General features: G+C 33.8%; 1 protein-coding gene across 2 annotated transcripts; it reads left to right on the plus strand.

Moving 5' to 3' along the window:
- The first annotated feature begins 3,831 nt into the window (after nt 1-3,831).
- On the plus strand, nt 3,832-9,191 carry LOC107001587 (regulatory-associated protein of TOR 1-like). Of its 2 annotated transcripts, none has more exons than XM_027912181.1 (2): nt 3,832-4,350; nt 7,695-8,432. In XM_027912181.1, exons 1-2 carry the CDS (start codon nt 4,087-4,089, stop codon nt 7,770-7,772), a joined length of 342 nt encoding a protein of 113 aa, XP_027767982.1. In that variant the 5' UTR covers nt 3,832-4,086; the 3' UTR covers nt 7,773-8,432. The 2 variants fall into 2 exon arrangements, with proteins under 2 accessions (XP_027767982.1, XP_027767981.1); XM_027912180.1 differs by lacking the exon at nt 7,695-8,432 and adding an exon at nt 9,012-9,191 and having other exon boundaries at nt 3,834-4,350.
- The last annotated feature ends 4,254 nt before the right edge of the window (nt 9,192-13,445 follow it).

Here is a 13,445-nt window from a genome sequence, read left to right on the forward strand (position 1 = left end):
AAAAAAAAGTTAATTTTATTTTTAAAAAATATTTTAAACTTCAATTTTTATTTTTCACCTAACCCTGCCCACCACCCGCCAGCCCACCCACCAACCCCCCAAAAATTTAATTTTGTTTTTAAAAAATATTTTCAATTTCAAAATTTTATTTTTTCACCTACCCATACATACCCACCCTCCCCACACCCATCCAAAAAAAAAAGTTTCTAAAAGATATTTTCAATTTCATAAATAATTTTCTACTCTAGTAAAAAAATAAAAAATATTTTTCATTCATAAATTAAACACTAAAAATCATTTCTAGAAAATATTTTCTACTCACCAACCAAACATGAGAAAATAAATCCAAAATTTAGTTGTTTTTCAAAAAAATATTTTCTAGGAAAACATTTTCATTCATATCAAAACACACCCGCATATTTAGCAACATTTTCTTTTAGATATTCTAATCTTAAAGATATATACATAAGTAATTCGTTCCTTTTTACGAATAAGAGACCTTATTTTCTGAAAATTTGGGAAAACAAGAAATTTTTCACGTTAACAGTCTAGACTTTATAAAAGAATCATCTAATATCATATAGTTGAGAAAAAAAAGTTATAGCTTCAACTAATTATTTTACTTAGAATGAATGTCGGTAAAAAATCGAAAGAACCTTTAAATTCAAAAATTTGACATAATAATATTTATCATTTATAAAACATATTTTTTTAAAAAATAACTATTTAAAAGTATTTTTATTAATATATTTATGTGTCATTAAAAACTTAAAACTGATCAATAATTGATATCCAATACACACAACACTTATATCAATTAGAGAATAACAACTTGATGAAAGAAGGTAAATTAAAAAAATCAAGAATTAAGTCCAACAAAAAAACAGGCTATTTGATAAATAGATAATAATAAATATAGAAGAAGTAATAGAAAGAAAAAAATGAAGTTCTTGCACACATTAACGCAAAAAGACAAAAACAAAAAGAGTTGAAGCCCTTAGCACAAATTAATGCGCAAATTACAGAATCACGTGAAAGAAGTAAAAATTATAATTTTCCTCCCTTCATTATTGTGTGTCGTGCAATAATAAAGTTAAGTATATATTTTTATAATGTGTGTGAATATCTCTCTCTATCTATATTAATCTATATATTAATGCAATTAAAAGAGTGCTTAATGTAAAGAGAAATATATATTTTAGATAATCTTAATATGATGTACACGTGCAATACGATCACATTAAAGAATAAAATATATATATTTCTCTCTCTCCATCATGTGTGTCGTGCAACAATGAAGTACACATTTTTTTAATTTTTCCTTATAATATAATTGCATTCTTGTAGCAATGTGCAAAACATGTATTTTGAACTGGTAATAAATAAATATAAAGTAATGCAAAAAAACTAAAAACTCTTTCATGCATAAATACTGAAAAAGACAAAAATAAAAATAAAATAGAACTGAAGCTCTTCGCACAAATCAAAGCTTAAAATACAGAGTCACGTAAAAAAAAAAAAACTTTATTTTTCCTCCCTCCACCACGTGTGTCATGCAACAATGAAGTACACATGTTTCTTGTTCAATTTTCATTATAACAGAACTTTGTTCTTGTAGCAAGAAACATAGTTGTATTATTATTTCAAACCATAGTTTCTTTGATTAAATTCTTTTATATATACAAATTTATTTTAAACTTAAGATTATGTTTTTTTTAGGTGACACTTTATTTCAATAATTAAATGAGATATTAAAGGTTCATTGAATCTTATTGAAAACTTTTTGCAAATATAGATGATGATTCAAAATTCGAAGGTCATGAGTCATATTGTCTAAATGGGATAAACATATTATTTTCTTCAATTTTGAATTATAATTCGAGTTATTTATTTTTTTGATTCATATAAATAAATTGATCTAACATGTATTTTTTGCAATATTCTTTTAGTTATTCTAATCTTTTAGATATATACTTAAGTACTTCATTTTTTTTTATATAGATATAAGAGACCCTATTCTCTAAAATTTTGAAAAAATGAGAGATTTTTTAGGTTAAAAATTTGGACTTTTATAAAAAAATCATCTAACGAGAAAAAAATAAAAGTTGTTGCTTTAACCAGGGGTGTGCGGAGCCAGTATGTCTTTAGGGATTTCATCTGAACCCTTTTCAGAGGAAAATATTATTATATTTGTACGGTTAAAATTATTTTTTATTTGTATATAATAGACGTCAAACCCCTTTCGACTAGTTCATATATATGTTTACTCCTTCGGATTTTAAATTCCCATATTGAAAATTCTGACTCCGCCACTGGAACTTTAACTCAATTATCTTTACTCTGTGTGAATGTCGGTAAAGTATCGAAAGAACCTTTAATTCAAAAATTATGTTATAATAATATCCGTCATTTTTAAAACTTAATTTGTTAAGAAACTCTTATTTAAATATGATTTTATTAATATTTATATATCATCCTAAATTTAGTATTAATCGATATTTAATTACACACACAATATTTATATGAATTATAGATTATACTTGATGAATGAAAGTAAATAACAAAAACAAGAATTAAGTCAAGCAAAAATCCTCTAAATAAATAATAATAAATGTAGAAGAAGTAATGGAAAGAAAAAACTGAAGCCCTTGCACACAGAGTTGAAGCCCTTTGCACAGATCTAAACGTAAACTACATAATCACGTAAAAGAAACAAAAATTATACTTTTCCTCTGTCACATGTAAGTCAAACAATCTATTTATATTTTCAAACGCAAAAACTAATTATTGATAAAAGAATTTTGATCAAAAATAGCAAAACTAACAAACATTGACCTTTATTATCATTATATAAGATTTGATTATGATAAGAAAGTTTTACTTTCATTATTTTATGTTTCTAAACTCAACAACTTTTATTTGTATTGTCATTTTTAAGATTTAAAACTAAAATAATCATTTCGATGGATTAGGATTGACATAATTGTACCCGCAATCTATCTTGATTAATAAAATCATATTTTTTCATATTTTATTTGTATGGTTTATTTATTTTCCACATGTTTAAAATTTGTTGCAAAACGAAATTCTGTTGATCCCTTGATTCTACTCTCCTAGAATTTATCTATGATTCGAGGGCCGTTAGTGGCGTATTTCTCGAACTAGGATGATTTATGACCTGTCTTTATAAATAAACCATCAATTTGTGGAGTGTTCGAGATCTTGATCTCTTTATGAAATTTCCGAGATTCCTTTTAAGGGAATTTAGTACCTTTTATATAGGCATAAACTAGAGTTTAGGGTTGAGTAGCCTCCAAAAATTCTAATTTGAGTTTAATACAATCTTGTATAGTCCCAATTAAACATAATTTCAGTGTCTACACACACATTGCAACAAGAGACATAAGTAAGTTATATTTTCAAACACAAAAACATACGATTATTATTAATACAAAAATTTTAATCAAAATTATAAAATTGAACTTTATTCTCATTATATAAGATTTGATTACAATAGAAAAGTTTTACTTTCATTATTTTATGTTTCTAAACTCAATAATTTTTACTTTGTATTGTCATTTTTAAGATCTAAATTAAAATTATCATTTCATGAACTGAAATAATTTTTCTTTTCATAAATTAAGAACTAATTTGATTAGTTATAGTTAGTATATAAATTGAAGACTAAAATGACTTCTTATATATTGAGGGATCATTTTAAATACGTGATATATATAAGGACACGAATAGTATAATACCCTTTCTTGAAGGACCATTTTGATAATTTCAAAACTTCCTTTTCCTCTTTCATACCCCTATATATTTGCTTCTCTTCCTCACTTTCTCCGCCTGTCCATGGCTTCCCATTCTGGTGCACCTTGCTTCTAGGGTTCTTAGCAGGACGATTTTGAGCTTGAGCTTTACAGTGAATCTCAATCTCTCACCGTATATGGTTTCCGGCTTCGTTTGATTAATCTCAACAATCGTATCTCACCTCATCACAAACATCTTGCATTTTCGTTCTAACTCTTTTTTGAGTTGCTGTTCAGAATTTATCTGATTAGTGATCAAGGTTATACAATTCAAATGGCATTGGGAGATTTGACGATTTCTCAGTTATCAGCTGTTGTGGAGGAGTCTGAAGATTATGAAGATGGCGACAGAAACAATGATGGTAGCTTTACTGTTGTTGCTGCTGAAAATGAGATGAAGACGACGACAGAGACAAGTATGAATGATGTACGGCCATTTGTATGGTTTCGTGAGCTTCGTCCTGATGAGTTTGAGGCGTATGTCCCTCCTTCACCGGCTAATACTGATTTGGTCTCTAAGTGGCGGAATAAGAACCGGGTAAGATGTGCCTCCTTATACATTTGTTTTTATTGCAATTCTTAATTTGGAAGCACATTTTGAATAAACTAGTTTCAATTGTCACCTAAATCTATCAACAATGCATCAATAACAAATTGATTGGAATCAGCCATAGGAATCTTTAATTCTCATTCTACTTAAATTCAGTAATAATACTGTTCTAATTTGTGCTTTCATTTTTTCCCCCTATTTGATTGAAATAGTTTCAGATTCTGTTATCTTTACCGAAGGTTATTAGTTTCTTCTTAGGATTTTCTTGGATATTAGTTTAGTGTAACCTTCATTTGTTCAAGGTGAAGAAATATATATGGGAGGATGATGCTCATCTGAGCAGAAGGTTAAATTTTCTACTTGTCTGTCAAAATAAACATGAAAACTCCACAACGCTAACATTGGTAACAAGCTGTTAAAGTTTCCATCAAACCATTAGTTTCTTTGATTTGTATTTGACAATATTTTTTTAATATGAGTCAGCCATGATGTACTATGTAAGGTGATATAATTTTTTCCCAATGTGAATACTTCAAACATGTGTCTACCGTCTAGTGTCTTTGTTGGATATGGCCGTGAAAGATTCAATCTCAAAGTTGCATGAAGGCATGAGCATCTAAACCAGCGGCATGGTGGCACAGGCATGCAACCTAATTTAGAAGTTGTGATGTACAACATGATTGTTGGCATTAGATTAATGTTTTCTTAATCAGGAAAAGCCTTTATGTGGGTATGAATCAAATAAAAAAGTGAATCCAGATCCTTCTCCACGTTCTAAGTATTTCCATGAATACATTTTCTTCTCCTTTGAGCAGGTGGGATAAGAATTGTATAAACTCGCGAAAGCGAGGGAGAGAAAGGCTATGAAAAGGTTATTTGGATGTGCACAAAGTGTTGTTGTAATTATAGCTGAGCAAAAAACCCCAAAGAAAAGCTCTTTTACAGTATTGATTCTGCTTCATTAACAAATTCTTCTTTTTTCCAAAAAAGAAAGCAAAATTCTGCAGTTAAACTTAATCTCTTGAATTGAGTTATTTCCTGCTATTTCAAAAATTTGTGCAAAAAGTTCATCTGTCACCTTGCAATGAATGAAAATGTTATTCATTGTTTCAAAATTCTCTCCACATAGCTGACACCAGTTGCAGAATTAGATTCCCCTTCTCTGGAGGATTTTTCATGTGTCAAACATGCATTTTTTGCTACTAGTCATACAGAAACATTCCACTTTGAATGGTGCTTTAGTATTCCATATCTGAGTCCAGGCCGAAGAACTTGCTGGGAGCCTTGTACAGGTGAAAATTTGTATTAAGAGTTCCAGACAGGACGCCTTTTCCAATTTCCCATGTATTAAGGTTACTTCTTAATGTGCAGTTCCAATCACCTTCTTCTTTGTAGCTTGCTCTTGTGGAATTAGGATGACTGGTTAATTTGTACAAGTCAGGAAATTGGTCTTTCAGAGGGAAGTGACCAATTCAAATGTGAGTCCAAATAGCTAGCTTCCAATCATTGCTCACTTTGATATTCTCAATAAGGCAACAACCGTTTCAATTTCCCTGTCATTAAGATTCCTTCTAAATGTGAAGTTCCAAGTACCTTCTCCTTTGTAGCAGCTAGCTATTGTGGAATTAGGATAATTGGTTAATTTGGGCAAGTCAGGGAATTTGTCTTTTAGAGGGAAGTGACCAATTCAATTATGACTCCAAAAAAGCTAGCTTCCAATAATTTCTTTTTGGGTAACTAAAAACTTTATTTATCACCAGGAAAGAATTACAAAGCAGCTAAGTCAACTCAACTAGCTATTCTAGAAAATGAACCTAACTATAAACCAATTTCTACTGGATTGGAGATTAGATCATAGGGAGTTATCTCCGTATCCAGTTGCGCCTTGACCTTATACATCTGTAGTCATTACAAAAAAAAGTATGGACTAATGTCTGAAGTCTTGGAACACAGGTGAGCCACTTCCCGGACAATGACCGCGGCATCTGCCCTTTATCCTTCAAAAATCCTTTGATTTCTTTCAAGCGAAATAAAGTGACATGTTTCTGCAAACACTATCTTGAACACCTGGGCTATCTGAGATTTCCCCTTCCCATTTGCAATTCCCCAGTCAACCATTTGCGACCATGTGGTAGCAGGACATTCATCCTTGTGCATCCATTTCAATATGGCATTTCATACCTTTCTAGTGTATTCACATTCTACAAACAGATGGTCCGTATCTCCGGGTGGGTAGCACAAAGTGAGCAGTTGGGGCTAACATCAATGCCCCATTTAATCAATCTATTAGACGTGAGAAGCTTTCCATGGAGAGTGAGCCACCTTGTGAAAGTTGCCTTAGGTCTGGTGTATTTCAAAACATTAAAGCTTTCCAAGGAACTTCCAATCATTACTCACTTTGAAAGTGATATTCTCAATTGAAGTGTTCTCATGCTTTTCTTACTGCTACTGCACATGGTGTAGAATGTAGATACACTTTTAGTATACCAAAGATAGTCAGCTACCAGTTATGTCCATATTCTTTGTTGTTTTGTATGTTCACCAGACAATCTGACTAACCATACTTGCCTTTTCACAAGAATTGAGCAGAAAGGGTTTGCAAAATAATGATAACATATGGAACACTATTCCTTTTGCTATACTGTGGATTTTTTGGTTCGGAAAAAATTATAGAATTTTGTGAGGAGGCAAAAAGGAAAATATATTTAGCCTGAAACATTAGGCATATTCTATCATCTTGGCGCAGCTAGTTATTTATAAATGATGTAAATGTTATCTTAAACATGCTTACCAGTAGAAACCGGATTCTAAATAGATGCTCCATGAGCCAAAACTGTGCCTAAATGAACAACCACCTAATATTACATTATGCAGTAGGATTATTGAAGAGAAAGGGAAGCTCTGAGTTTTTGATCTGAGAAACACTAAGATCTCTCTCTTTTGCTCTTCTAGGAGTATTGAAGAAAAAGGGAAGCTCTTATATACTGGACCTATATTGTATGTGGAAGCAGAGTAATAAATGTGATAAACACTTGAGATTCCATTTTTGATGGGTAAATAATATATAGTATAAAATATTTGCACTATAAGCCAGTGCAATCACAATTTGTGCAAATCAGCTATTCTGTCTAAAATATCATCTACATCTGGTACAAAAACTACTTTGCACCAAAAAACGGTCGACAAATCTATCTAAGTTTAATGTGCTGTATGTTTCTTCTTTTGCCTTTAAAGATTCTTCTATCTTTACCAAGCTAAACAGGCCACCAGATAACTTGAGGAACAGTGCTCCAGGTCTTTTGAGCTTTCCTGCAAATTTTTTCCCTGTACAGCACTTCAGGATTTCTATAATGAAGTTAGGCATGGTCCAAGACATACCAAAAATTGACAAGAACATGTTCCATAACTGATTTGTAACCCTGCAATGCAAAACAAGGCGGGTAACTTCTTCAAGATTGTTCTTCACATAATGGACATCTACTGCACAACTGAAAACCCCTGGGAGATTGTTTTGTGCGAGGCATGCCTCCCTATCCACAATCCAGAAGAAGCAAGAGACATTTGTAGATGCCTTGTTGTACCATATTTTTTTCTAAGGCCAACACTCACATTGTTGCTAAAATCCAGCATACTTCAACAACTTCTAACTGAGAAGGTACCCCTGGAGTGACCCCTCCAACTGATAGAGTCTATTTTGTTGACGTTCAACTGCTACACTATGTCGCTTAGCATTTGTAGCAAGATATACATCGTCTTCATTCCCCATCATTAATATTCCTTCTAAGATTCAAATTCCAGTCTTGCGATGTGCATAAATCTGCAATTGTCCCACTATGACACATTGTAGATTATCTGGGAATTTTGTTTTCCACTTGTTATTATTTACATCTAGAAATAAACTTTGTGAAAAAAGTCAAAGGTTTTACTAGGACTTCTAATCTAAATAGAGCTTGGTGAAACCAGATTACCAGAAGAAGGGCTATTATGAAGTACAAACTGTTGTCAGCTTCTCTTATATTTCTGAATGTATTAATGACTGTTTGTGTTATGGCATTAGAACTTTTCTGCTATTTCTTGATTATTGCTAAATTGGGCTTACTCAATTATCTGCTGTGCATACTTTAACCTTGTGATGCTTTTGCTGTTATTCTCTTCAACAACTCAACTTACCATTTAAGTGAAAGTAATTTTAAGATGGAATCATTTTCTTCTTTGCAAAAAAAAAAGTTGTTTAGAGCTTCTTTATTCAGGCAACAAAAAAGTTATCTAAAGCTGTTCTTGCTGCTTACAGTCTTGCCCAAGTCTAAAGATAAAATTTGGATTTGTTAAATGCTTGATTCGATTTGCTTTATACCTGCTGCTTGTTACTTTATGCGTTACTTTATTACCAAGATATGCCTGAGAGCCCGTGGGCTGTGGCACATGGTTCAGAACTCGGTGGATAATGGGCTTGCCACTCCATTTTCTGCACTTGTTGCTTGTTACTAATGTACAAAGAGAAAATCATATATATATATGTAGTACTTGCTGACCTTTTGTTTCAATCTTAATAGTGAGCTAGCTGATATCTTACAGTGTTCGGGCTAAGTTCTCATACAAAAACAAATGTTTGATATCTTTACCATCTAAACTTGCAAAACTTATTGCAGATGAAGACGGGATGTGTTGCCCTTGTTCTGTGTTTGAACATCGGCGTTCCTCCACCAGATGTAATAAGGGTATCTCCTTGTGCTCGGATGCAGTGTTGGATTGGTATGCTAAACTTTCCTTCTTCTGCAAAAAACAAGTGTTTCTTCTTTTTGCTAATATTTTAGACAAGGTAAATATTTTATTTGACGTGATGAGATAATCTTCAGTATACAAGGGGCATACAAAAAGTAAATAGGTTTCAAAGATAAGATTCACTGCAAAGAACATTGAAGCATCTATCCTAACTGGGACCTCATTGGTGCTCTAAAAATTGACTAGACCCAGAAGACAACAGAACTATTTGTACTAAAGTACTAACCACCTTTCAAAAGTTTCATGTTTCTTTACCTTCTCAAAAAAAAGTTTCATGTTCTTTGTCTCTATACAACCCACTTAAGGGACAAAAGGGTTACTTCCCAAGCTCTACACCTCATTTTCCTTCATTTAGAGGTCCAGTTGTATAACTTATCCTTGATTGTGGTTTGTGTCGTCCACTATCTGCTCAACAAAATTAACACAGTTAGCCATAATTGGCTATCAATCTGACAGTGTAACAGTAAGTGATCAATCTCTTGAGCATTTGCAAATGTAGCACCAACTGACCTATATAGTCCATTCTTCCTTTAGTTTTTTGTTGTGAGCATGATCTCCCATACTGCTAACCAAGTGAAAAGTACATCTTGTGACCTTTCTACACGACATCTTTGGTCGATGGTTTTCACTAGTGCCCTCTTCTAATTTCTAGTATTTGGTTGTCAAGTGTGGTATTCTGCTTATAAGGTAGGGCCAATAGATTTTGGAAGTCAAGTCACCAATCTCGTGGTTTGAAAAGGTTTCTTGATGTTCTACGCACATATTTATGTGTCTGTTCCAGTTACAAGGAAGATGGAGAGAAGGTTGGACAAGTTTAAGGTGGACCTTTATTTTTATTGAAAGTGAAAAAATTTAAAAGAAAATATCAGTTGGTGAGTTGGAAATTTATAATGACAGAAAAGAAACAGAGTGATATCAAAATTAGGAGCCAGAATCTATCCAATAAAAGCCTAACAGCTATGTAGTTATCTTTGGATAAAAGGCTATATGAACAAGCGTAATCAGCTCCCAGCACTCTTTTCAAGGCTAGACCTTTCTAGCCGTCTCTTCAATACAACAACTTCCTCAGGGAGATCTTCTGGCAACTCACTCTCTCTGCAATGGAGGAGGACAGGATTTATTACAATGCAGGTTTCAAATCCTATGACATTACTAGAATTAAATCAGGTACCAAAACTTGGTAGCATGGGCAGAATGCAGCAGATTTTTAATGAGGAAGTTATGATTATCTTACAGTTATGAGATGGTATCTGTATATATTGATGCAACAAAAGGGCAACGAAAGATGGCCAAGAGACTGAACATGAAGGATCATTTCTCAGACTTCTTTTGCACTCTTAAATACAATGAGAATGGTACGTACATCAACTTATTTCCATTCAATGGGAAAACAAATATGTCACTATTACACCAGAAACCACATTAAAGGGAGGATGGCAGATGCATTATAGGAGGTAGATGTTGTCAGCTTCAAGCAATTTGGATCCTTCTTCAAAGAAGCCTTCAAGAGAAACAGAAGTCGCAAAAGCCTCATAGATCCAGACCACTACCAACAAAATCTGCATCAATGGAGGCTCAACTATCTCTTACAAGGAGCTATAGGGCAGATGCATTATAGGAGAATTTCATGAACAGTCACAGTAATTTCCAACTTTGAATGATGTTCGTAAATGGCATGTAGTACTTGGAAGACAGTGTTTGGAGTCCATGAGTGATGGCAATTTCTCTTCGAACTTTCATCTAGGAAGGTGGCTGAACATGTGTTATCTGCCGAATGGGTATGGAAGAAACACAAGGCACAACTCCGATGGTGGAGCCAAAAAACATATGCTAGTCGGAAGAAGGGATTGTGTCTGGATAAGACTACCAGGTTCCCTTGAACCTCTGGTCTCAGAAAAGCTTCAAGATGGTTGGTGACCGTTGTGGAGGCTACATAAAGAAAGGAGGAAATGTCACTGAGAAGTCACTTGTACATGGCACGTATGAAAGCGAGAGGTGATGGTAAGAAAGAATGTTCCATTGGTATTAGTGATAGAAAGCGACTGCTATATATAATTTCTGATATGATGTAAAGGAGAGGATCCATGAAGGAACCACAGGATGAAAGGAGTGATAAACCCTATTTAACTGTGAAATAGGTCTGACACCAGCACAATATATGACTGAGCACGCAGGTACATCAAAAGAAAGGGATTTTAAGATCTTAGGACACATGAAACTAGATTGTTCGAGAAGGGCCCACAAGTACAGCGGCTGGGTCTTCTAATTTCAGAAGAAACATTTGGGCTGAAGGATAGGCCTAAGAACTCCAGACCCGGTTGTTAATACTCAATTATTACTACCAAGTCCAATGAGGCCGAATTTATGGACAACTTTAAGATCGAAATACATGCAAACTCAGTCAACAAATCAATTCAAAACAGAATCGACAGTTTCAACGAATTAACTCAAAACAGAAACGAAGAAACTACAATCAAGGAGATGGGAAATTTTTGCAACAATAGAAAGATTTGAAATCGCAGAAAGTAATTCTCTGATTGATCAACAAAACCTGGGAAATTACATTGCAGAAAAAGCAACGACTTGGGAGCCAATAGGTTCTTAAGACGCGCAAGTTAACGAGAAGGTGGATGAGATGAACTATCAGTAGAATATATCACTCAATTGGAGGTGCAATTCCCAATAAAGATGTTGACCCAGTTTTCAACACTCTAATTTGGATACACCAGCACATTCTTAAACTTAGTAAAGAATTTGGGGCAGAGTTTTAAGGGCGGGGCTCTGGTATTTCATGAAAATTGATGGAAAAAAGCAGGAGAACATTGCCAGGCAACAACAACAACAAATGCAGACAAATGTTGAAAAGAAGTGGAACACTGAACTGCTAAATGTGGATTGCTTTAGAGACAAAGTGCATGACTGGTGGGTGGAGGTTCCTTTATTGTGGTGGTAGCTATCTACAAAATTCTCCTTTAAAAGAGACTCAAGGAGTGGAATATGGATAACAAGAGTAATTGGAGGGCTAGAAAAAAAATCAGATTATGGAGAAACAAAGTAGTTTGGAAGCCACTCAAGAACTCAGACCTCTAACAAACGATAAGCAGTTGATGACAACCAGTTTAACAAAGGATTATGAGGAAGTGACAAAGAATGAAGAAATACACCGGAGACAGAGATCCAAGATTCAATGGATCAAGTGTGGTGATAAGAACACCAAGTTCTTTCATAGAATTAACTACAACTCACAAAAGGATTAATACCATTAATCCCCTGGAGATTATGAAATTATGATTACTGATCTTTTGGCTATCAAAAAGCTCAATTGTTCATCTCTATCAAGATTTGTATAAAGAACCTGAAGGATGGAGGCCATCTTTGAACATAATGGATGTTCAGAAACTCACAAGCAATGAACATTAACGGTTAACAAAGGGCTTAGAAGAGGATGAGTTTTGGGCAGGGATTACGTGCTATTGACAAAGCACCTTGTCTAGATGGCTATACTATGACATTTTTTCATGCTTTCTGGGAATTGGTTAAAGAGGATTTGATGCAGACCTTTCATAATTTCATTCCCACCAAATGTTTGAGAAAAATTAAATGTCATCTTGGTAGCCTTGATTCCAAAGAAGACGGGGGCAAGTGAGTTGAGGGACTTCAAACCAATAAGTGTAATTACTGGAGTCTACAAAATTATTGACAAGGTGCTAGTAGAGAGGGTGGAGGAAGTGATCAAAAAATTGGTTAATAAGCATCAAATGGATTTTATCAAAGGAAAGGTAGATCATGGATGCTCTTATAGCACTTGAATGCATCGATACCAGAATGAAAGGTGGAGTGCTAGGGGTGATATGTAAGTTAGATATTGAAAAAGTTTATGATCACCCCAATTGGGATTTTCTGATCAACACCCTCAGATGGGCTTCAGATGAGGATGGGTAGATGGATAACTTTTTGTACTAAAAAGTAAAAACACTAGGTTCTCCATTCTTATAATGGAGAATCAATTGCGTTTTTCCCGGCAAAAGGGTTCAGGACAAGGGGATCCACCCCCTTCTTGTTCATTATTTCTATGGAGGGTTTTGCCTATACTAATAATTGGATAAGGGGATTTTTATTCAAAAAAGGACAGAGGAGATTATGGAGCTGACTCATCTACTATACGCTGATTATACAATAGTTTTTATGTAAAGCAGAACGGGAGCAAATCTGGCACTTTAGGCTGATCCTAGTTATCTTTGAAGCATGCTCAGGCCTTAAAGTAAACAGGAGGAAGAGTAGCATTTTCCCAATTAAGGAGG

This window comes from Solanum pennellii, chromosome 10 (assembly GCF_001406875.1).
Source record: "Solanum pennellii chromosome 10, SPENNV200".
NCBI lineage: Eukaryota > Viridiplantae > Streptophyta > Magnoliopsida > Solanales > Solanaceae > Solanum > Solanum pennellii.

Coding starts and splice junctions, on each gene's coding strand:
- LOC107001587 (XM_027912180.1), top strand. CDS start 4,087: ATGGCATTGGGAGATTTGACGATTTCTCAGTTATCAGCTGTTGTGGAG. Junction 4,351..9,011: donor AGTGGCGGAATAAGAACCGG/GTAAGATGTGCC, acceptor AACTTATTGCAG/ATGAAGACGGGATGTGTTGC.